General features: G+C 40.9%; 1 protein-coding gene across 3 annotated transcripts; it reads right to left on the bottom strand.

The window, feature by feature from the left end:
- Window positions 1-1,775: 1,775 nt before the first annotated feature.
- Window positions 1,776-18,213, bottom strand: usp1 (ubiquitin specific peptidase 1). 3 transcript variants are annotated; one of them, XM_012961351.3, is made up of 9 exons: window positions 18,012-18,213; window positions 14,095-14,345; window positions 11,675-11,804; window positions 10,316-10,423; window positions 9,648-9,808; window positions 8,134-8,798; window positions 5,312-5,479; window positions 4,143-4,344; window positions 1,776-3,194 (listed from the first exon to the last, which is right to left on the bottom strand). In XM_012961351.3, the coding sequence occupies exons 2-9, from the start codon at window positions 14,277-14,279 to the stop codon at window positions 2,489-2,491; spliced, it is 2,325 nt and encodes a 774-aa protein (XP_012816805.2). In that variant the 5' UTR covers window positions 14,280-14,345; window positions 18,012-18,213; the 3' UTR covers window positions 1,776-2,488.
- Window positions 18,214-25,025: the final 6,812 nt, after the last annotated feature.

Here is a 25,025-nt window from a genome sequence, read left to right as displayed (position 1 = left end):
CTTTGCAGATTGGTACTTTGGTGTAGAAAGGACTCTTTACCCTTGTTGGATTTGTCAGAATGTGTACTTTCCAAAAATATATGGTTTTGTGGGGGGTCTCTGTATAGTTAGGGGAAGTTTCGGCACACAATATGTATATTGTGCATCAAACTGCTCAGTAGACCTTAGGTGTTTCTATTTGGGGTGATTTGTACGCAAGAAATTGTGTGAGATAAAAGCGGCAAATTGCAACATTTTTATGCGATTTTCTGAAATGTCATAAAAATCTGCAAACTTAGGAAAGCTTTACAGCTTGGTACTTTTGGAGCAAAAAGAAATGTTTGCCCATTATAGATTCGGGGGGATGTGTACTTTCCAAAAATATATGGCTTTCTGGGGTGAGTACTTTTTTTGTAGCATTATCCCACATAAAGGATGTAAATGTGTTGATTTTGCAGGAGCTGAAATGATAGATCATATGGGGGTATGTTCCCATTGGGGCCCCTACATGCCATATACTTAGGTAAACCTATACATATTGGGCATCAAACTATTCAGTGGACCCCTGGTGTTCAAATTCAGGGTGTTTTATCTTGGTACCTAATGCTATGTGGGAGATAAGATGCTGCAAAGTGGAAGCTTTGAGGGGACTTTTGGAAATGTCATCAAAATTGCTAACTTTAGAAAAGCTGTGCGGCTTGGTACTTTAGAGTAGAAAGACATGGGTACCCATTTTAGATTCGGGGGAATGTGTACTTTCCAAAAATATATGGATTTCTGGGGTGAGCGTACTTTTTTGTAGCTTTATCCCACATATAATGATGTAAATGTGTTGATTTTGCTGGAGCTGAAATAACAGAAATGATTGATCATATGGGGTATGTTCACATTGGGGCCCCTAAACTGTTCAGGGGACCTCTGGCTTTCATATTTAGGGTGTTGTATTTGGTTAATTTATGACCTGTAGGAGATAAGATACTATAGACTAGAAGCTTTGAAGCGATTTTTTAAAAAATTCACAAATTTTGATAAAAACCAATAACTTTAGGAAAGCATTGCGACTTGATAGTTTGGAGTAGACAGACAGTTGTGCCTATTCCTATTTTGGATTCCCCAGAATCTGTTCTTTCCAAAAATGTGGGGGATAAACCTTCTGTTAGTGGAATTATTGTCCTTGAAATCTAAAGTATGCAGCTTTCTGGAGCAGTGCTTTGGGAATTTGGTAGTGTACTGCTGGGAGTTTTTGACCTATACAAGTGATAAATCTCCATAAAACTATATATATTTGGTATTGGCACGTTCAGGAGACATGGGACTTTCCAAATCAGTTGCATAAAATAATTTTTGTTTCTATTATATGTGTTTATATTATGGAAAATTTGATTTTTTTTTTTCTTTTTCATTTTTAGACATTTAGAAGCCTATATCTTGTTACAGAATTGGAATTACACAAAAATTCTACCATATTTTGAAAGCTTAGGTTGTCCTGAAAAAAACAATATATTGTTTTCCTGGGTAAACTAAAAGTCCCTCCAAGGAAAGGCCTCTAAAATGAAACAGTGCAAAATGTTCAAAAACTGTCTGGCAATACAAGTTCCACTTTGACCAAAACGGCTGGCAGTGAAAGGGTTAACTTCATAAGTGATGTACCAATCTATTCGAGTTCAGGTTTCACAACCCATTAAATACAAACCTCTTCCAACAGTACATTTTTATAGCAGTGGAGTCAATTCTCGGGATCATAATTAAAATGTTGACTTCTACTGCCCATTCTCTCAATTATGCATCTCACAAGAAAAACTAGGACATTTTTTAATTAAAATTAATTTTACAATAAGAAAAAAAAAAATCAGAAAATATTAAAATGATTTATACTGATCTATTATGAACAAATGTAAACGACAAAGTACTGTATGTTTTGTAATCCAATGCACACTAACAATTTCACAATAAATACAAAACTTCATCCATCTTAACATTTCGGCACACTTCCAGAAACACCTGCAGTTTTGCAGTTAACTCTAATCAAACCCAATTCGATTTGAAAGCAGCTGACTTTTTATGCGGGTGCTTAAAAGGTGAAGGGAGTGTTGTCAAGAGATGTAAAGAACTTAACAACTAAAAAGAATGTATGCATTGTTTATGGGAAGGCGTGGGCAATGTAGTAATGTGGTATTGTTAAAACAATTTCAGGCGATTCTACTTAGTGCCAGAACACTCAAACATGATTTTCAGTACTGCTTTGTGAATGGAGGATAAAGGACAACAGATGAATGAGAATATTACACACACACACAAAAAAGCTATTTGAGCATATGATAGCAGACATGACTGACAACTGGATATTACCTGTAATGTTTACATATAGATAAAGACTCAAGTGTAGTGTTAGCTCTGTAATATGATAAACAATATTTACATATACATATGTACACACAGTCTCATTCGTAGATCCAATCTCCAAAGAGTTACATACATATTATACATTTTGCTTAGAAAACTGCAAATTTTAAATTAATTTCTTGTAGAAGAGCAAATAAGGAGTGGACGTTGAAAGTGTGTTTGGGGAAATAGCAGTCATGAAGTCTTTTTCTTCTGTGACTTTTACTTCTGAATCATCAAAAAGAAGCCATTTTCCTAAATATTCTTTCAGGCTTTCTAAAAAAGAAAATGTTGAATTGGCAGATTTGCAGTCCCTCTTGTCTGACTTGTCACACTGAAGGTCTACACTAAAGCTTGCACTGTAACTTTTATCCCCAAAGGAGTTTAAAACAGTTTCCGATTTAGCAGTTTTGTTTGGTAACTGCTGAAAGTCAGGTTTACTTTTCTGTCCTCCTAAAAGGCTTACTGTATCAGTTTGCTTTTTGCTCACTTTGGAAGCTGATGGTACACAGCCATTCACTCTAAATGATACTTCTCCATCATCATAATTAGCATCACTCATGCGTGCCTCTTCCTCATTTAATGGCTCAGCTTGTAGAACATCCTTGTGGTCAACAAGGGCTTTCATATGGTCTCTTTCAAGATCACTTATCTCTGGAATTCGTACATAAGCGGTATAGTGTCCACTGCTTATAGTAACTCCGCTGTGCATTACCACTGCAAATAGCCCATAAAGGTCCTTGGTTTGATTTGTACTCCATTCCTCAAGAGACAAATTCAGCGGAGTCAACAATGCTGTGTTTACTTTGGAAAGACCACCAAAGCAATCAAATCTACAATTAAGAAAAACACAAGAATTAGCTGCTGTGTTTACAAAACCGTATAGGGCTATAAAGGCTGCTAGACTCCGTGTAGTGCTATTACATGTATATGTCTCTTGATATTATCTTAGGTTATTATGTATTAGGTAAATAGTATCACTAAAAATGAAAATATAGGGAGGCCACTTTTTGTGGTTGAGGGAGGAAAAAAAAAAATCGCAGATAAAATATTGCAACAAAAAGTGTTACTTGGTTTTCCTCAGGCACTAGCTTATCTAAAAAAACAACAACACACATTTTGTTCGAGTTCATTTGATGAAAAGCAAAAATATTGTTCCATTCATTTTCAATGAGGCAGAAAAAGTTAAAAACAGGGAAATAAAGTTGTTACAGACAATTCCCAAAGATTCAAACTTGAACCTTGATAAAACCACCGCTTATTAATGGGCCTTAAATAAGAATGGAATCCACTTTATAAAACACTTGCTAAAATTCAGCTTTAGATTGTTTGTTGCTTAGGGAGTTGGGTCAATGCGAGATCAACAATATTAACCTATACAAAAAAAAAACCGCCAGCCGTGTATGCAGATATTGCTGCACCTAGCACAAGTAATGAAATAAGGGAGGCTTCAGAGTGTAGTAGCCTCCGGCACCAGGAATAAACCCTATCTATAAAATTCCTATCACACAGTTTTTAATACCAGAAAAACTATTTAAAATAAAATGGCGGACCAAAAACCTTCAGGAAAGCCTACCAAGCACAAAAGAAAAGAGTACAAAAGTAAACTGTATCAATTTCTACATCTTAGAAATGTCTGAACAACAGCAATCTTAAATGAAATAGCTTAAAGAAAAAATAAAATGTGATGCATGCTATGTATGTATGTTTCCTATGATATGCCAGCTTGGTCTAAGAAAAGTTATTGCATACTGCAATATTATGTATGGCTGTTAACTTACTCAGAGCTATTTGCAGAAAAGCATTTCAGATGAATTGTCACAATGTCTGGGATTTTGTCAAAAAGAAGGCTTCTTTCTGCTTCGGTGTAATGATGGCAGTTTTCGCAGAAATATTTGTCCTCTCCAACAATTCTCTCTACTGATGCAAACTGGGATATAGCCCATCTTAAAGTCTTTGTTTCAAGCCTTGGGTCAGGAGAAACTATTGAAAACAGTTTTAACAATGTTTTAAGGGCAAAACAGCATTAAACCTAAAGAAAATTAATCATGCAGGATGGCAAATATGGAGGCAAATTCATATGACAAACCCACGCACTGATAACACCCTTTAACTCTGGCTTAAAGAGGTACTGACACCAGAAATTAAACCAATTTTTATAACACGTCATAACATTGTCTTTGTGTGCTCTTTATAATTTTGCCATACATGTATTTGCCCAATGCTTTTATACAACTTATCTGATCCCCCCATGTCCCCCCTCCTATGAGGGGGCGGCCATATTTGTGCAGCAGTAGGCAGTTAGCATTAGAAGCTGAGAAGGGACAGGCAAGTTGGCAAAACAGGTTTAGGAACTTCAAGTGGCAATTACTCAAAAAGCAGTGAAAAATGGTCAACATGACATAGGTAACTTTTTATGCACATTCATATTTTGAAGAGTAGTTTTTTTAGTGTAAGTATCACTTTAAGGAACTTCATCACATTACATACCTGCTGCTATTTATATTTCTAATACAGATATAATGGATAAATGCTGATAATTGACTGTACAGTACTGACTGTGACTCTACTCATTCCCTTATTCTACAGGTGTCCAGCCCTGCTTTGCTAGGCAGTATCTGTAATTAAGTTACATAACAAATATCTTGTCAGCAAGCAGCTTAAACCACGACTCCCTTAGAGCAGGGCTACACGGGGAGATTAGTCGCGCCACAACAAATCTCCGTTGTGGCGGGCGACTAATCTCCCCGCAATGCCATCCCACCAGGTAGAATGTAAATCGCCGGTGGCATGGCATACACGGGGCCGCGATTTGCCGAAGTTGCCTTGAGAGGAAAAGTCAGCGACTGGCAAATCGCGGTACCGCGTATGCCATCACACACATATTGACACTTAACATACACACAGTATAAGACTGAATTCTTTTTTCCATATATAGGCAGTAACTTACTGTCAGAGGAGTCCTCCAGTTTTGGTGGTTCACTTTCTAGAACAGGCACACTGATATCCTGAAAATCTTCTCTCCTCTCTGTGAAAGACTCACATTCCAGACAGCGGGTTCGCAACACCAGCTTCCCTTGAAACATTTTTTCCACCAATTCAAAACCACTTGATTCTACTAAAAAAAATTATAATAATTAGATAAGTAGTATTTTTCTTAGGAATACAAAAACTGTGGGGTTTTTTTTGCTAATATACAGGGATGAAAATGCTGCTCAACGGATGTTCAGTTAGCAGTTCTAAATATTGATAAAACTAATAATGGGCCCCATTCAGCTGTCCAAAACTTTAAAGTCACATGAATTCAAACATTCAATTGTACAGAATCTTTCAAAGATTGCAGGAAATCAGCAAGCAGTGCCTTTTTAACTTTTACATAAGGGCCCTTCATAACCTCTGGTAAAAGGTTTATTATGGATTGCATCCACACAAATGAAATGCTTGTCTTAACAAAAAAAAAAAAAAAAAAAGATACTACATTGATCAATTGGGTTACAGCAGTTTTGCCGATTTCAGCCATGCTACCCAACCATCTGTACATGCATGGGCACCGCCAGGGTTATGTATGCAGAGAACAAGCTGTAATGCTTTGCGTTTGGTCTATTTATAATTGTTCTATTCAGGCCTAGTCGTGTTCATCTTTCAGTCTCTCATTCACACCACTACCTGGTTGGTAAGGTAAACAGACCAAAGAAACCAGATAGCTGCTGAAATTCCAAAATGAGGATCTAAATAATTCAACACCCACAAAATGAAAGACTAACTACAAATTGTCACAGAAAATCCCATTGTACATCATTCTAAAGGTTCATTGGAAGGTGAACTACCCCTTGAATGCAAAAATTCTAATTAAAATACAATGAAAAACTAACTGGTCTGGCCAATATTACAGCAGGACAAATGGCCAACCTTACATGTTGTTATAGCACTCCTCCCAGTCATTTTAATTGGGGTCTCATGCCTTTAAAAAGTGGGTATTGGTCTTGGAAATCTCACCCCTATAAAAGCTACAGCAGAGGAGTATCAGCCTTTAAGACCAATGTTTTGGTCCAGAGACACTTTCTTAAAGGGGATATATACCATACATTTTTACAATGCACTAAACCAGTGCTGTCCAACTAGCGGCCCGCGACCCCCCTCTGTGTGGCCCCCCACCTGTCAGGCTGGACTGTATTGTTTAAACATTTAATCCCCTGTACTGTTCACACCTTTTAGTTTCTGCATTGTTTACCCCCTGCAGTGTTCACACCTCAGGCTCAGGATGTAATCACCCACATTGTTTACCTGTTCACACCCCAGACAGGAGCAGTGCCAGCATTGTGTCACTGTACGTATTACCTGCCCTATGCTGCCTGTATGTATGGCACACACAGGCAGAGTAGGGCAGGCGGAGTATAGCACACACAGGCAGCATAGGGCAGTCAGAGTATGGCACACACAGGCAGCATAGGGCAGGCAGAGTATCGCACACACAGGCAGCATGGGGCAGGCAGAGTATGGCACACACAGGCAGCATAGGACCGGCAGAGTACTGCCTGTGTGTGCCATACTTTTCCTGCCCTATGCTGCCTGTGTGTGCCATACTCTGGCTGCCCTATGCTGCCTGTGTGTACGCCATACTCTGCCTACCCTACCCTGCCTGTGTGTGCCATAATCTACCTGCCCCCTATGCTGCCTGTGTGTGCCATACTCTGCCTGCCCTATGCTGCCTGTGGGAGGTGAACCTGGCAGGGGTTTATTCTATGAGTTTGTTAGCAGTTGGATATAGCCATTAAATGGTCCCTAAGGTGTGTAATTATGTGCTGGGGGTTGCTGTGCTACCCACAGGGGAGGAAGACTACTTAAAGTGAAGTGAATATGCATAGAGTGGGCAGGGCTTAGCGATGTCACAGACAGTCGTTCCTGCTCTACTCGCTAAACCAGTAGCAGGTATGCATTGATCAATCCCCTTTTTTGTATGTTTGTTCAGCTAAGGCTAAAGCTAAGACACTGCCCTTTTCTGAAAGTTTTGCAGCAGTGTCATTTGTCAAGAATTTTAGGAGAAAACTCAACCACTACATGTTTCATTTAGTAACAGAATGAAGATTACATAAGTATTTATAATTGAGTTATGGGCTGACTTAAAATATATAATGCTATTGTAAAGTGTAAAAAGAATGAAAAATAACTAGAGTGATAGCATTCCTTTAAGCACCACTAGGTCATTACACTCAGAGCCAGCCTTAGACCAACTGAACCCCTGGCAACATATCTTACAGTGCCATCTGCCCCCCACCCTCTCAGACTGACCTTACTCCACCACATTATATAAATTGCACCCACAGATAAGAGACACTGATAAAGTTTATCAATGGATAGACTATCAAGTCTATCTAGGGATAAGATAATTAGAGAGATAATGGCCAGGCTGTAATCTAACTTGGGAATGCAGCATCGCACAACAGAAGTGCTACCCACTGAGCCACAGTGCTGCATTACAGCAGAAGACAGCAGCAATCAACAGAAAAGAGAGGGCCAGCATAATTTGCCTGCCCAGCCCCATAGGCCTTGTAGCCTGTCAGCAACACCCAATCTAGCGATCACCAAAAATCTCAAACTGGGTTAAACGATTTTGTGCAAACAAACCAAGGTCACATGTTCACCTGCTTTGGAGGCAATGAGAGCAACATGTTGCTCACAAGCCACTGGTTGGGGATCACTGTTTTAGAGCAATTTCTCAGCATATATCCACTGCTATTTAGCTTAGCTAAAATCAGCAATATTTCTACAAACCATTTCCTGAAAGAGTTTCTGTATCTTCTCCCTTTTTGGTGTTTTCCAAGATGCCGAGGCCATTTTCTTTGGATTTTTTTCTTTCAGATATTTTTTCAGTGGATTTTATGCTTTGTGTTTCAGAGCATTTGGATGAAGAGTCTGACTGTTTACTCAAGCTACAAAACTTAGATAATATGCTAGGTTGTTTACCAGATTTCAGCCAGTTTAACCCTAGCTTTGATTTTTTCTGTGAATTATTTGAATTTCCACTGTCACTCTTAAGGGGGGCATCAGTTCTTTTATCCTGTTTTTCTGGAAGTGACTTCCTTTTAGATCTGGTTAATCTCTGTTCTTCTGCTGATGGTTCTTTTGTTAATTTGGTCCTTTTCTTTACATTTCCAGCCTCGTTATCACTTTTCCTTTTGCCATTTTCATTTGTCTCCAATTCAGTTATTTCAGCAGAGCTGCCATTTACAGTCTCTATGTCACCACCATTTAATCCTTTGCTCTCAGTTTCCAACTTAGCAGTGTCCTGCTCATTCTTAATGGAATCATTCGCCTGTGAGTTTATCAGCATTTCCTTTTTCATAACCTGACAAGCCTCTTGAATATTTCCCAAAATACACTGCAAAACTTCTTGTGCATCATGCTGTAGATAGCCTTCATACATAGGATTTACCTCCCTGTAGAAATTAATAAAAATTGCATTAAACAATTTAACAAATACCATAAGATTTTTTAAACAGAGAACATATTGTGTAAGTGCTTTAAGTTTCCTCCTGTAATATACAAAAGTATATCTGGATATAAAAGCTATACTGTTACTGCTTGAAAAGGGGTCAGCTTGCCTAAACAGTAGCCTAAAGGTGACCTCACACCATCGGTCACACGAAAGATCGTTAAATCCGCCACTAACCTTCAGGGCTGAAACGGCAGATAAGGAGGTAGAAACAATAGGATTTCTACCTCCTTCTGCCGATTCAGCCCTGATGGCAGATTTTGCTCAGGGGCCTTCTATGGCGCCTGATCAAAATCTTTTAACCTGGCTAATCGGCGAGTCGACTGATATCAGCAGCCTCTTGTGATATCGGTTGAGGTTTCATATGATATTATCAGTGCGTGTATGGCCATCTTTAAGCAGGCCATACATTTAAAGATCGACTTGTTTGGCAAGGTTGCCAAACAAGCAGATCTTGCCCAAACTGGATGATTTTCATCCAGATATAGATCTGGAAGGACAATAGGAGGATCCCATACAAACCGATTCTGCATTTTATTGGCCTGTGTAAGGACCGAATTTGCAATTTTTATTTGCCTGTGTATGGCCACCTTTTCTGTAAGGATAGCAGCTAGGTCTCTTATCTGCATTCTCCTGCCAAGGACCAACAGGTTGTGTCTAGGTCGCTTGCAAGACATTTTGAAATAATGGGGGGCAAGGGGTTTACAGAATGAAGATATAAACTGGAAAGCCAGAAGACAGTAATGATAAGAATAAAATAAATATTTATATTAATGTAAAGATCATGACATACCTCAGCGTGTTAAGAAGTCTCCTTGGTTGGGCAGCAAGTTCAGAATCATAATTTTCTGGGTTTGATAGAAAAGTTATTTGTAGGTGTTCCATAGAATGAATCAAAGAACTCAAACTGCAAACAACTTCATAACTTGCAGGTAACTCATGCTTTACAGTATCCTGTAATATAAAAGTTATTTCGTTTTTGCTTGAAGATACAAAATAAATAAAAATTAAAGAAAAAAAATATTTTTTTATTCTAACCATTCCGGGACAATACATATAGCTTGGCAGTAAGCACTGTAGTTACAGTTCAAATGGTTTAAATCGTTTGTTAATATACTGTTAAAAAAAAATGAAACCCAAATTCACTAAGGGGTGGTGAGTTTGAGTAAAAGGGAGTCAAATTGTGAATTCTTTAACTCGACTGCTTTATTTGGCATAGATATTTTTTTCATCTCTGCACGGAATGTTTTTTTTTTTTTAAAAATTGCTGCACAAAACCTAAAATGTGCCCAGTGTCGACAAATGAGCCACAGTGTTGCAAATCAATAGTAAGGTGAAGGTACCATTTGATATGTACGCCAGTCTTACTGCTAATTCTTTTTAGGAAGCTAATTCCCAATTCTTTACTACAAAAAAGTGCCATAACAGATGCTACTCCCTCACACAAACACAATGTATTACCTTGTCCTGTGTCTGCTCTCTTTCTTTACTTAAATTTTCCACCTTCTTAGAAATAATCTCAGACAGAAGCTTGATTCCATTTTTAAATCCAGGACAATAGCACAATACCTATAAGAAAATAAAAAGGTAATCCAAAATAGGTACCAGTAAACTGCCTACTATTTTAACATTATAACCATATCCGATTATACAAGATTAAATGCTACAGCAGCTGTGTGACCTATGCTCTCATTGACACTTTTGCCCTTGCCAGCTACTCATACTGTGCTACTGTGTTAACAGCATCAGAAGAGAAATCACGCTTATTCTATTGTTTCTTATCAGCCCTCCTGTGTTAAAATACTCTGCTGGACCTGTTGTGGCAGACACAGATGCTGTAAGGGCAAGTACATTTTTAAGATGTGTTTTACAGTCTGGAAAAGCTCACATTTTATAAAATAATACCTTGACAATGATGTTCAGCCCACAGACTTATAACTAGACAGCTTTAATCTGGTTAAAGGTCAACCAAAACCCTATTCACTGAGACCACCAATATTACTAAAAATTAAAACAGCTGTGCCATCTGCTTACCTTTCTCAAGCTTCAGTCTTCAGACTTTGACTTAAAAGGACCAGTAACACAATTTTTTTACATTAAACCTATGCCTTCTACACACTTTTATAAGCATATTTAAAATACAGAAATGTTAATATCATAAGTAGATTTTAAATAAGGACCATTACCAGGTATTCTCAGGGCTCAGGCTGCAGCACTTTGTTTGACACACTTCCGGCAGCTTCCCCCTCTTCACCCCCCCTCTCCCCGTACAATATCACGCTCCGCTCACACAGAAAAACAAACAGAGCAGGAGATAAGAGGGCCTCCGTCTCCCAACCCTCTCCCTAACCAGTACAAAAAAAAAAACCTATAAATAACTTTTAAAGCAGTCTCCCCACGCTCGAAAATGCAGGAAACTAACTTCCGGTTTTAACAGGAAGTCACCACATCGCCTTTTTTAGCTGTGCCCTATACAGCCAAGGTAATGATTTTTATTCAATAACCAATTATCATATTTAAATTTCGGTCTGTTATATATTTTAGCTAAAGTGTATGAAATGTATATTTAAAATGTAAAAAACTTGTGTTACTTTTCCTTTTAAGCATGAACCATAGAGTACAATTTTTAGATTATACACTACTGCACATGCAGGAGTCTAAGTCTAGAGCAGCAGGCTGGGGTAAAATTTAGCAATTATAATCACTGGGGGGGTGCCTAATATATTGGCACCCACCAGTAAATGGGCCTTTGTCCGTCAATAAAAGATCCATTACAAGAATCAATCTTTATCATATGTAATGGTTAAAAAGCATAGATACCTGAAGTATGCTGTTGAGGTAGCAGGTATTACCAAGATTATTCAAACCAACAAATGGAATGAGACTTTCTTTTTTCACACAGCAGGATGGCGGTGATAACTGAGGAGTTGGAACGACTTGATCACTGCTGCTGGAGAAAAGAAAGGAGGAACATGTTAAACTGAAGGATCAAGTTCACTGTAGAAACTTTGTGAAGGTGCAAAGGAGACTCATTCACAAAAGGCAGAATTTGTTACACGTTAGAAACAGAATCATTCAACCCCCTTTAAAATTAAAAGGAAATGTGGTTGATGTTTAATAACTCTGCTGCACAGTTTTGTATTTTCTTCTAACAGTTGTTTATATTCAATTACTTTGAGTACCTATACATTTTTTTTTAAACTGCAAACACATTCATGCTAAGAGTCACCGATTGATTTATCCTGGTCTTACTTGCTGATTCCAGAAATTTGCAATGCACCACAGACAAACATTAGCTTGAGTAGTTTGCAGAATGAAAAGGGTTAGTTTTAGAAAACCACTAAGTAATCTTTTTTCTTTTATCAGATTTTTAACAAAACTTTTTTACACTGTTCACACACAGCTGGACAGTCCCTATAGGCAACTTTTAGTTTACCTAAGATTTCTAATTCTGTGAGAATTTCCCCCAACAATTCTCTCCTTGGAAAACGGATACAGGTGACGAGTAAACAGCAATCCTTAGCAAAACATACTGGATTTTACAAACATACTGGATTTCACAAAGACCTTTCACATTAAAGGAACAGTAACACCACAAAATGAAAGTGTTTTAAAATAATTCAAATATAATTTACTGTTGCCCTGCACTGGTAAAACTGGGGTGTTTGCTCCAGGAACATTACTACAAATAAATAAGCTGCTGTGTAGCCCCGGGGGCAGCCATTCAAGCTGGAAAAAGAAGAAAAGGCACAGGTTACATAGCAGATAACATATAAGACACCATTGTATTCTACAGAGTTTATCTGTTATCTGCTACACAACCTGTGCCTTGTCTCCTTTTGAATGGCCGCCCCCATGGCTATACACCAGGGTATTTCTATAAATTGTAGTAGTGTTTCTGAAACAAACACACAACTTTTACCAGTGCAGGGCAAAAGTACACTATAGTTTAATTTGATATATTTTCATTTTTTGGTGTTACTGTTCCTTTAAAGGAGAAGGAAAGGTAAAAACTAAGTAAGCTTTATCAGAAAGGACTATGTAAATACAGCCATAAGCACTCACAGTAATGCTACACTCTAGTGTACTCTATCAACTCAGAGTCCTCTATCAAAAGAAACAAGGGATTTCTTGTCTCTTAGTAAACATGACGTTCCAGCTCAGAAATATCTATCCTTAATTCCCGGGGCCAAAGTTTGCGCAGTTCTCTCCTCTCCTGCTCCCCCCCCTCACTTAGGAATGTGCAATCTCAGCAGCTAGAGCTGCAGGCAGGAAGCTACGTAAAATGGCAGCTGCTATCTTAAGCAAACAGAGAAAGCTTCTAAAGCTGTTTACTCCGGTATGTTAATGGTTTCTGCAGAATAAATATATTGTTCTAGGTGGCACTAATGTGGCAAATCTATTGGCAGTAAAATGCCAAAATGACTTTCCTTCTCCTTTAAAAATTGTCCCATATTACAGCTACTTTGAAACACATGCAACAGGTTATCTGAGCAAAATACTAGTGTAGTATACTTAAAAAATACACCAATGGCTAGAAGGTGAACAATGACATTTATATTTTCACATTAATTTTGAAAGCAGACCAAAAACTGTTATACTGTTATAGTATCAAAAAAATGACTAAAAAAAGTTAGTGTAATGCAATTAGCACACAGAACAGTTGTTCACTGATTCATTGTGCCCTGTTTTGAAGAAAAAACAAGTTAACAACATTGACAAAACACAATGAGATAAAATCATTCAAACATACAAAAATACGCAAAATGGCTGGCACTGAAAGGGGGACTCTTAAATCCAGTTGGTCTAGTTGGCACAGCTTAAAGTTGAAGGTCATCGTTGGGGGGGGGGGGGGGGGAGCTGTCTTCTGTCTAATCTTTTGTAATGTTCCTATGACAAATTGAATCCCTGGAGTGATATTTACTTAATTAAGGGCCACAGTTCTTAAAACATGTGGTGTAAATAAAACACTTTTCAGCTAGTTCTGCCCTTTTTCTCTGCAACATTTTTCTGTCTTTTTCTGCTGATGTATTTAAACTTTTGGCAGAGGTGTTATTTGGGAAACTAGGTGAGCAGTTACCACATATAAGCAATTATCTATTTCATCTAGTTTGATTCTATCCCGCTAAACCTTTGCCTGCTAACATGCAGAATCTCCATGCTTTGTAGGCAAACTGTTAACCCAACCTATGCAGTATTGCCTATGCCCGACTGTAAGGAAAAAATTCTAGTTCTCTTACATCTCAGATTCCTTCTCCTCATCATTTTGACTCTCTGTTGTTGCTGATGTCTCAGTAAATTCCAGTGCCCTTTTGGTTTCTTTCTTCTGAAAAAAGCGCAAAGACAAGCGGTTCCTTCTTGGAGGGCTGCTTTTGGATAGGACTGTTTGGCTTTCACAGTGAGTGACTCCTGGCATTTTATACATAAGCTGTTCACCTTTAGGTCAATACAAAAAAAATGTGGCAGGATCCTTTAGATCACCAAATGTCCCCTGTAGAAGAGTAAAAGAAAATGTTAAATCTTTATTTGAACATACTTTTAAGACTGCATGCTAAAGTACTGCCTTAAAGCCATCTTATGGCAGATAATACATTTTACACAGTAATATATAGATCTCATAACAGTGAACCACCAGTCTCTAGTAGGGTGCTGACTTATCAATAAATTAAAACTTCAAGAAAATAATTTATACTCTGCATGTGACTACAATGTGAATGCACATGTTTGAGCAGCTGCTGAACAGGTTTCCAGATCTTTCCTAAGCACATGCTAAACAGTTTTAGTTATGTGAGCTTAGGGTAAAAAAACTTGTGATAAAAGAAGTAACAGGTGTAATATTTTATGACGTGAATTTCTCTTAATATTTTGATAATTTCTTAAGCTTTTAGCTCTATAGTAGCGGAGGGACACAGCATATTTCCAACAACAAAAGAAGATTTGACATGGGGTTCCTCATGTTGTGGTGACCCCCAACCATAAAATTATTCATAAGTCCATCGGAAATATGTGTTTTCCGACGGTCTTAGGCGACCCCTGTGAAAGGGTCGTTTGACCCCCAAAGGGGTCGCGACCCACCGGTTGAGAACCACTGGGTTAGATGTAGTTTTAGTTTCCCAGGTGCCCTCGACCACGTGACTTGTGTGCTGCTAAAATTCAGTCTCTGTCTGTAATGCTGCGCTGCAAATTACAGCGATATCAAACCCCCCCCCCCCCCCCCCCCAACAGCCAATCAGTGGAACAATGAGAAGGTAACAGCTCTGTAGCACCTGTATTGCTAAAAATGCTCCCATGACCCATGTAGTGGTAGGTAAAAGAATAGAGCTCAATAGTAAAATACCCAACTCAGTATCAGGCATAATGACCTGATAAGGATGCCTAGCATACATACCAACGATAGGGTTGTTTGTCCAGCACATAATAGCTTTGTTTTTTTCAGGCTTCATTTCACTACAACAATCCTTGCCGAGAGTTTTGTGTTGTAAGTGAATGCCAAAAGCATTACTACTACATGGATATTGGTTGGATAAGTGGGCCACCATCACGCCTGGACTGAGCTTCAAGATAGGCCCTGGGTTTCAGGTTCACAGAGGCCCAAACGAAACCCCTACCAAGCCCAATAAACAGTGATTGGCAGTGATCCCCAACCAATGGCTCATAAGCAACATGTTGCTCACCAACCCCTTGGATGTTGCTCTCAGTGCCCCCAAACCAGGTTTCGAGTAAGAGAGGTTGCAGACCCCTGATCTATGGCATCTTACAGGAGCCTCTCTCCCATTTGCCACAACCACCAGATTGCTGGTCTGGGCCTGGACACCCCACATGCACAGAAAATTGTAGGAAAATTTGCTGTGTCTGATTTTATCAGTGTATGCCCCTGTTTAAGGGTGAACACACATGAAGCTACTTAGTAGCAGCTACTTGCCACGGCTACTAAACCCCAGAAAATACCCTGCCATAGAGAATATTGAGAATAGCCTCTGCTAATACACGTGTACAGACAATTATCAGTAAATGATTATCAGTAAAGCATTGTCTATTTCAGTAGCCTCAAGTAGCTACTACTAGAAGCTTTGTGTGTCTTCACCCTAAAACCTATGGCACAATGTTTTGATTGCTTCTGTGCTCAGGTGAAAAATAGTGGCATAGCCACTGCATTACCCTATTCAAGCGACAAGGTAAGGGATGCTGGCAGAGCTAACAATAATACTAAGTGGCTCAGTTTTACGGCAACAGGAGGGGGAATGTGTGTGTACAAGCCTCAGTGTATATAATCCCCAGGCTATCTTAGCTAAAAGCCAAATGCAAATGAAGTGATAACAAGCTCACCCCGTAAATTATGTGGTCCGGGTGTATAAACCCCGGACCCTCCACCTCCAACACACGACTTTAAAACAGTCCTGGCAAAGTTATTGGAAAAAGCACTCACCAAAGACAAGTGGTGGTCCAGGTGCAGCGCCCTGAACCCGTAGCTTGAGGTATTAAGCGAACATCAGTTTGAAGAAAAATGGCACGCACTCCTTGGTCCACTAAAACTTGTCTTTATTGTAGAGATCTTAAAACAAAAAGGTCCTGACGCGTTTCGTATACAGAAGATACATAGTCATAGGCACCATGACTACGTATCTTCTGTATACGAAACTCGTCAGGACCTTTTTGTTTTAAGATCTCTACAATAAAGACAAGTTTTAGTGGACCAAGGAGTGCGTGCCATTTTTCTTCAAACTGATGCTGGCAGAGCTGCATTACCCTATACAAGTGACAAGGTAAGAGATGCTGGCAGAGCTGCATTACCCTATACAAGTGACAAGGTAAGGGATGCTGGCAGAGCTGCATTACCCTATACAAGTGACAAGGTAAGAGATGCTGGCAGAGCTGCATTACCCTATACAAGTGACAAGGTAAGAGATGCTGGCAGAGCTGCATTACCCTATACAAGTGACAAGGTAAGGGATGCTGGCAGAGCTGCATTACCCTATACAAGTGACAAGGTAAGAGATGCTGGCAGAGCTGCATTACCCTATACAAGTGACAAGGTAAGGGATGCTGGCAGAGCTGCATTACCCTATACAAGTGACAAGGCAAGGGATGCTGACAGAGCTGCATTACCCTATACAAATGACAAGGCAAGGGATGCTGGCAGAGCTGCATTACCCTATACAAGTGACAAGGTAAGGGATGCTGGCAGAGCTGCATTACCCTATACAAGTGACAAGGTAAGGGATGCTGGCAGAGCTACATTACCCTATACAAGTGACAAGGTAAGGGATGCTGGCAGAGCTACATTACCCTATACAAGTGACAAGGTAAGGGATGCTGGCAGAGCTACATTACCCTATACAAGTGACAAGGTAAGGGATGCTGGCAGAGCTACATTACCCTATACAAGTGACAAGGTAAGGGATGCTGGCAGAGCTGTTGGCAGGTGCTTAATGCCACACGGCTTCTGATCAGTCAAGAGCAGAGTACTTTATTTGGGGTACATGTAACAAAACGCATTGCGACTGCTTTATTAAACTAATCCTCGCTAAGAACAGTTATTGTCTCAAAATGATTGAAGCGCTACAAGGTACGCTGACCGACAACATGCGAGTAGACGCAGAAGTGTGTGGAAGCGGTATGTGCTGCTGGCAGGCAGGGAAGTGTCAGTGGCCCATCACAGACAAGCCCCGCCATTGCTAGTGAGGATTGGGCACACGCACACACGGCTCACAAGTGGCGCGCTGACTAAACCAGTTACTTTCGCTTTCACGAAATCGCTTCCTCTGCTCAGTGCTCTCTCTCCGACAGAACTACGCATCGCAATTACACACCGCGGCATGGAAGCGGCAGTATTTCAAATACGGAAATGTGTCCAAGCCTGCATGAATCTACCCTGCAGCATAAAACCCGCTCCTCCACCATAACTGCTGTTCAACTACAACTCTCGCATGTCTCGTCTTATTGGATCAAAAGTTCCACAAGCGTAGGAAGGGCGGTAACATAGCCAAATTGAAAGATGCAAGGGTGTAAAACTACATAACATAAACGTGATACCGGTTTCCATCAGAATTTTGCAGGAGGGCCCCACTGAGTTAGAATGTTCTAGGTAGTAAACACGCCACTTTCGCAAGACTGCAAATAGGGACTAAGAAGCGAAAATCTTAATTGTAGCACATACCAAACAGAACTATTTAGCAGATAATCCATTCCCCAGAGTGTACTTTTCGCTGTACTCTTGATCGCTGTAAGCGCGGGAGTTCTCCGAATTCTCCAGTCCCTATCCGTGTAGTGGACCTTCCGATGTCATCCCTGACGTCACGATGCCACGTGACTGCTCTGGCTGAAGAGATAGGAAGTGCAACGCACTAGACCAGGAAGTGGAAGACAGAAGCGCGGGAGATTTGAATATGGGGGATATAATGCAGAGCTGAGAGGGATAGTGCAATACGTAGGATTGGTGTAGGAAGCTGAATGCTCACGGAAAGGGGAACATGATATGTTTAACCGACTTGCAAATGAGTTCCTAACTGCATCATCATATAAACGGAGCTGTCGTACTGGTAACAAACTTGTACAGTGCACCTGCCTTGGTGAAAGAAGGGTGAAGACACACAGAGCTACTTAGTAGCAGCTACTTGTAACGGCTACTAAACACCAGAAAATACCCTGCCAAAGACAATACTGAGAATTGCCTCTGCTAAAACAGACAATTATCAGTAAGGGCTCTGGCACACGGGGAGATTAGTCGCCGCGACAAAACTCCCTGTTCACGGGCGACTAATCTCCCCGAGTTGCTGCCAGTTGCCATCCCACCAGTGACAATGTAAGTCGCCGGTGGGATGGCACACGCGGCGGCGCAATTTCGGGAAATCGCCTAAGTTGCCTCACAAGGCTTTTTCGGCGATTTCCCGAAATCGCGCCGCCGCGTGTGCCATCCCACCGGCGACTTACATTGTCGCCGTGGGATGGCAACTCGGGGAGATTAGTCGCCCACGAACAGGGAGTTTTGTCGCGGGCAACTAATCTCCCCGTGTGCCAGAGCCCTAAATGATCAGCATTGTCTATTTTAGTTGCTGTGACAAGTAGTTGCTGCTAGTAGCTCAGTGCGTCTTCACCCTTAGCGAGGTAGAGTGAAGAAAAAAAAGAATACATGTGAGCTTTCAGATAAGTAAGGGCCCCTGTGAGGTAGATAAGTGCAGCAATATCTGGAAGCAGCACTTAAAGGAACAGTAACACTAAAAAATAAAAATGTTTTAAAATGATTAAAATATAATGTACTGTTGCCCTGCACTGGTAAAAGTTGCGTGTTTGCTTCAGAAACCCTACAATAGTTAACAGAAATAGCGGCTGTGTAGCCATGGGGGCAGCCATTTAAATTGAAAGAAGGAGAAAAGGCACAGGTTACATAAGAAGATACCAGATAAACTGTGTAGAATACAATGGGAATCTATGCTACTTATCTGTTATCTGCTTAGTAACCTGTGCCTTTTCTCCTTTTTTCAATTTAAATGGCTGCCCCCATGGCTACACAGCAGGGTATTTATATAACTGCAGTAGTGTTTATGAAGAAAACACACAACTTTTACCAGTGCAGAGCAATAGTATATAATATATTAATTATTTTTATACACTTTCATTTTTTGGTGTTACTGTTCCTTTAAGTATTGGAGGAGTGAAGCAGAAGAGTACTTTATAACAATATTCCTGCTGTTCTGGTGCATATAACAATCTATTGTAGCTACACTAATTATAATTCCCTGGGTACAGTTCTGTCAAACAGTATTCTGGGAGCCATTTTGCCATTATTTGCCCAGATCAATAACACTCCTGTCAAGTTCAATGTAAAATTATAATTTATGATAAAAGTCACTAAATCACTCTCCTATATGTACTGAGTCATTTTAGTCTGAAACATTTGCTATTTTATAATGGGATCACTACCATATACAGGTATAGGACCCGTTATCCAGAATGCTCGGGACCAAGGGTATTCCGGATAAGGTGTCTTTCCGTAATTTGGATCTCCATACCTTAAAGGAGAAAGAAACTAAGTAAGCTTTATCAGAAAGGTCTATGTAAATACAGCCATAAGCACTCACAGAAACACTGCACTGACTTCTCTGAAAAAAGATTAGTTGTGTCTGTAATTCCTGTGCCAGAGACACGCAGCTTTCTGTTCTCTGCTCTCTCCTGCTCCCCCCTCCCTCAAGAATGCTAAGAACTCACTCCTCCCCTTAGGAATGTGGATCTGAGCCAATCAGCAGGAAGCTGACTCATAGGGGCACATTTACTAATCCATGAACGTCCGATTTTTTCGTAAATTGTTGCTACTTTTTCGTAGCGTTACAACTTGCGCGAATTCTCTTTACACAGCTCAGCGTTTTTTCTTCCTGTTTGGCTTCAGATCTTCTGAACAGGTGAAATATGGGGAGACTTAAGGGCACTATTGAGAGAACTTAAGGTATGCCTGCAGCTTGAGATTTACTCTTTACTAGCCTTTCCTTCTCCTTTAAAGGAGAAGGAAAGGCTAAGTCACTTGGGGGCGCCAAAATGTTAGGCACCCCCAAGTGACTTAGATCGCCTACCTTTTCCCCCGGGCTGGTGCCCCTGTACGAAGAGAACAGCACCAGCACGGGGTAGCAGCGAGTGCTTCCTACTTCCTATTCGCTTGCGCGTGCATGCGCAGTAGAGTGAAAAGCCGAACTTAAACAAGAAAGTCAGCTTTTCACTCTACTGTGCATGCGCCGGCCCACAGATTTCGCCGGCAGAAGAAAAAGGAAGGAGGAAGCACATCGCTACAAGTACCATGGGCTGCTGCTGTTTTCTCCTAACAGGGGCACCAGCCCAGGGTACAAGGTAAGCAATCTAAGTCACTTGGGGGTGCCTAACATTTTGCCTTTCCTTCTCCTTTAAGTCTGCTAAAAAATCATCAATAAAACATTAAGTCACCCCAATAGGATTGTTTTGCATCCAATAAGGATTAATTATATCTTAGTTGGGATCAAGTACAAGGTACTGTTTTATTATTACAGAGAAAAAGGGAATCAATTTTAAAATTCTGAATTATTTGATTAAAATGGAGTCTATGGGAGACAGGCTTTCCATAATTCGGAGCTCTCTGGATAACGGGTTTCCAGATAAGGGGTGCGATACCTGTACTTTGTTTAGGAACAGGGGGCTTACTGCTGGCTACAGACATACTGGCAATTATTTTGTACAGTTATCAGTATGTGTAGTGTTACCTGACTAATATCTATATACTGTGGATATTGCTAGTTCATTCATTGGGCATATTTATCATCACCAAATTAAGGTGTTTTTACAATGGGGAGAACATGTTCAGAAGGGAGAGAGAGAACTGCCCTAATGTTGCTCTGTTTAGAAAAAGGATTAGAAACCTTAGAAAACCCTTCTCGTGTCATTCCTAAACAGACCAACATCAGAAGAGGTCCCATGTAGTTGGATTTAATAGCAAACTGCCCACATAACATTGGACTACACCCAATACTGTGCAAGGGCCCTTGTTTCCTGGCTTGCATAGATCAAATGCTTAGACAAATACAGGAGATCATTTTCAAAGCACTTCATGAGAAAAAGGGCAAATCACAAGCTGCATTTTAAAATATGCACAAAATAATCCAGGAATCTTCTAAAAAAAATCAGTACCACATTGAGTACATTCTCTACCTGGAGTAAGGTTCTCAGTGGGGTCCCTCAGGGTTCTGCACTGGGTCACTTTTGCTTAACTTGTTCATTAATGACTTAGGGGAAGGTATTATAAGTAATGTATCAGTGTTTGCAGATGACACAAAACTCTGCAGACCAGTCAATTTTATCCAGGATGTGGCATCCTTGCAGTAAGATTTTGACAAACTGGCAATCTGGGCGGCAAGGTGGCAGATAAGATTTAATGTAGATAAATGTAAGGTCATGCACCTGGGGTGTAAAAATTTGCAAGCCACTTATACACTTAATGGCACTGCACTTGACAAATCCATAATGGAGAAGGACCTTGGAGTCTTTGTAGATAATAAACTTGGCTGTAGCATCTGCAAGTGTATGCAAGGTTTTGAGCTTTATTAAAAGGAGCATAGATTCACGGGAGGTTATTTTTCCACTTTACATGGTGCTGGTAAGGCCCCATCTAGAAAATGCCATACATTTCTGCTGTCCAGTCCTCAAATAGTATATTTTTGAGTTAGAGAGGTACAGAAAAGGGCAACTAAGCTAATAAAGTGTATGGAAAGTCTCAGTTATGAAGAAAGACTGGCCAAGTTAGTGTTGTTTACATTGGAGAAGAGGCGCTTAAGGGGTGATATAGCTATGTATAAATATATAAGGGGATCAAATAATAATCTCTCTAATGCTTTTTTTACCAGTAGGTCCTTCCAACTAACACAAGGGCACCCGATAAGAAGAAAGGAGGTTCCGTCTAAATACCTCGGAAAAGATTTTTTACTGTGAGCTGTGAAGTTGTGGAATTCTCTCCCTGGATCCATAGTACTGGCTGAAACATTAGCCTCAAGAAGGGGTTGGATGCCTTTTAAGCAAGTGAGGAAATATAGGGTCATGGGTGATAGCTCTTATACAAGTTGATCTAGGGACTGGTCCGATTGCTATCTTGGAGTCAGGAAGGAATTTTTCCCCCTCTGCGGCAATTTAGAGAGGCTTCAGATGGGTTTTTTTGCCTTCTTCTGGATCTGCTAGCAGTTAGGCAGATTATATATAGGCATTAGGGTTGAACTTGATGGACGTGTGTCTTTTTTTCAACCTAACTTACTATGGTATGTGCATCTTTGAGAGACATTTATTTGAATGGTTACACTGCAAACATACCATACTCATAAAGACATGTCACAAGCACCCTCTACAGTAAGATAACCAAACGTTATACATGTATGTTAGAGAAGTAGAACACCTAAAAGATGGTAAATGGGTTTTCAAAACATTAGCAGTTTTTTTTTTTTTTTACAAAATTCTCTAAATTGAGTAAAAATTAGCAGTTTACTGTAATATACCATTGCCCTAAAGCAACACTGGTCAGTAAAAATGCTTCCCCAACTTTCAGAGGTTGGTGACAGATGATTATTTCTAAGAAAACGCTTAGAGCTACATCTTTGATTGATAATCTTCATCATCCATAGAGGTACAAAGAACTTGAAGTGTCCCTGTAGAGCAGTGCTGTCCAACTTCTGTTGTACCGAGGGCCGGAATTTTTTTCAGACCTACGTGGTGGAGGGCCGATAATGGAAGCCAGTTTTGACCACTCCCCTTTTTGAAACCGCACCCACTTGAAACCACACCCATGTTATCACATGACCATACCCATATTAATGGTTGTAGTACAGCAAAAACCTGCCATACTCTGCCTGCCCTACCCTGCCTTTGTGTGTGCCATACTCTGCCTTCCCTACCCTGCCTGTGTGTGCCATACTCTGCCTGCCCTACCCTGCCTGCGCGCAATACTTTCACTGTGTGTGCCATTCTTGGCTGGTTTGTGCCATATTTGGCCTGTGTGTGCCATACTCTGCCTGCCCTACCCTGCCTGTGTGTGCCATACTCTGCCTTCCCTACCTTGCCTGTGTGTGCCATACTCTGCCTTTCCTACCCTGCCTGTGTGTGCCATACTCTGCCTTCCCTACCCTACCTGTGTGTGCCATACTCTGCCTTCCCTACTCTGTCTGTGTGTGCCATACTCTGCCTTCCCTACCCTGCCTGCGTGTGCCATACTTTCACTGTGTGTGCCATTCTTGGCTGGTTTGTGCCAAACTTGGGCTGTGTGTGCCATACTCTGCCTGCCCTACTCTTCCTGTGTGTGCCATACTCTGCCTTCCCTACCCTGCCTGTGTGTGCCATACTCTGCCTTCCCTATCCTGCCTGTGTGTGCCATACTTTCACTGTGTGTGCCATTCTTGGCTGGTTTGAGCCAAACTTGGCCTGTGTGTGCCATACTCTGCCTGCCCTACTCTGCCTGTGTGTGCCATACTCTGCCTGCCCTACTCTGCCTGTGTGTGCCATACTCTGCCGTCCCTACCCTGCCTGTGTGTGCCTTACTCTGCCTTCCCTATCCTGCCTGCGTGTGCCATCCTTTCACTGTGTGTGCCATTCTTGGCTGGTTTGTGCCAAACTTGGCCTGTGTGTGCCATACTCTGCCTGCCCTACTCTGCCTGTGTGTGCCATACTCTGCCTGCCCTACTCTGCCTGTGTGTGCCATACTCTGCCGTCCCTACCCTGCCTGTGTGTGCCTTACTCTGCCTTCCCTATCCTGCCTGCGTGTGCCATCCTTTCACTGTGTGTGCCATTCTTGGCTGGTTTGTGCCAAACTTGGCCTGTGTGTGCCATACTCTGCCTGCCCTACTCTGCCTGTGTGTGCCATACTCTGCCTGCCCTACTCTGCCTGTGTGTGCCATACTCTGCCTTCCCTACCCTGCCTGCGTGTGCCATACTTTCACTGTGTGTGCCATTCTTGGCTGGTTTGTGCCAAACTTGGGCTGTGTGTGCCATACTCTGCCTGTCCTACTCTTCCTGTGTGTGCCATACTCTGCCTTCCCTACCCTGCCTGTGTGTGTCATACTCTGCTTGCCCTATGCTGCCTGTGTGTATGGCACACACAGGCAGCATACAGTGACACAATGCTGGCACTGCTCCTACAGTCTGCACAATAACTATATATTAAAAAACTTTTTAATTGCAGTACCACCTCAGTATATGTTCTTTTTGTAGTATGCAGGGATTATTTGTGGGTTTCTACTCCTCCTGAGGTGTGAACAGGGGAACAATGTGGGTGATTACAGCCTGAGCCTGAGGTGTGAACACTGCAGGGGGTGAACAATGTAGAGATTAAAAGGTGTGAACAACACAGGGGATTACATATTTAAACAATACAGCCTGATTACAGCCTGAATCTGAGGTGAGAACCATGCAGGGGGGGGCAGTTAATCACAGTACTGATACCATTTAAAGCTTACAGAAGAGTAAGCCATCAAAGCAGCCAGACAGGTGGGGGGCCACACAGAGGACAGCACTGCTGTAGAGAGGAACAGAATGCACTGTAGGGAGGGCATTAGAACAGCTGTGTCCAACACTCTTGATTAAATATTGGCAGTGTCATATATTTCAGGCACAGCAAGTGCAAGTGTGCCTTAGTTTGCAAATACCTTTCATTTAGATCTGTAGCACATATTTCAGTCTC

Source organism: Xenopus tropicalis, chromosome 4, assembly GCF_000004195.4.
Source record: "Xenopus tropicalis strain Nigerian chromosome 4, UCB_Xtro_10.0, whole genome shotgun sequence".
NCBI lineage: Eukaryota > Metazoa > Chordata > Amphibia > Anura > Pipidae > Xenopus > Xenopus tropicalis.
The sequence above is the reverse complement of the archived record's forward strand: the minus strand, read 5'-3'. Positions and strand labels throughout refer to the sequence as shown.

What these genes read in the sequence shown, in the direction of transcription:
- usp1 (XM_012961351.3), bottom strand. Translation starts at nt 14,279, where the DNA reads ATGTATAAAATGCCAGGAGTCACTCACTGTGAAAGCCAAACAGTCCTA. An exon ending in GAGAGCAGACACAGGACAAG is followed by an intron (nt 9,809 to 10,315) that starts GTAATACATTGT and finishes TTTATATTACAG; the next exon opens with GATACTGTAAAGCATGAGTT. An exon ending in TTTTCTGCAAATAGCTCTGA is followed by an intron (nt 3,195 to 4,142) that starts GTAAGTTAACAG and finishes TCTTAATTGTAG; the next exon opens with ATTTGATTGCTTTGGTGGTC.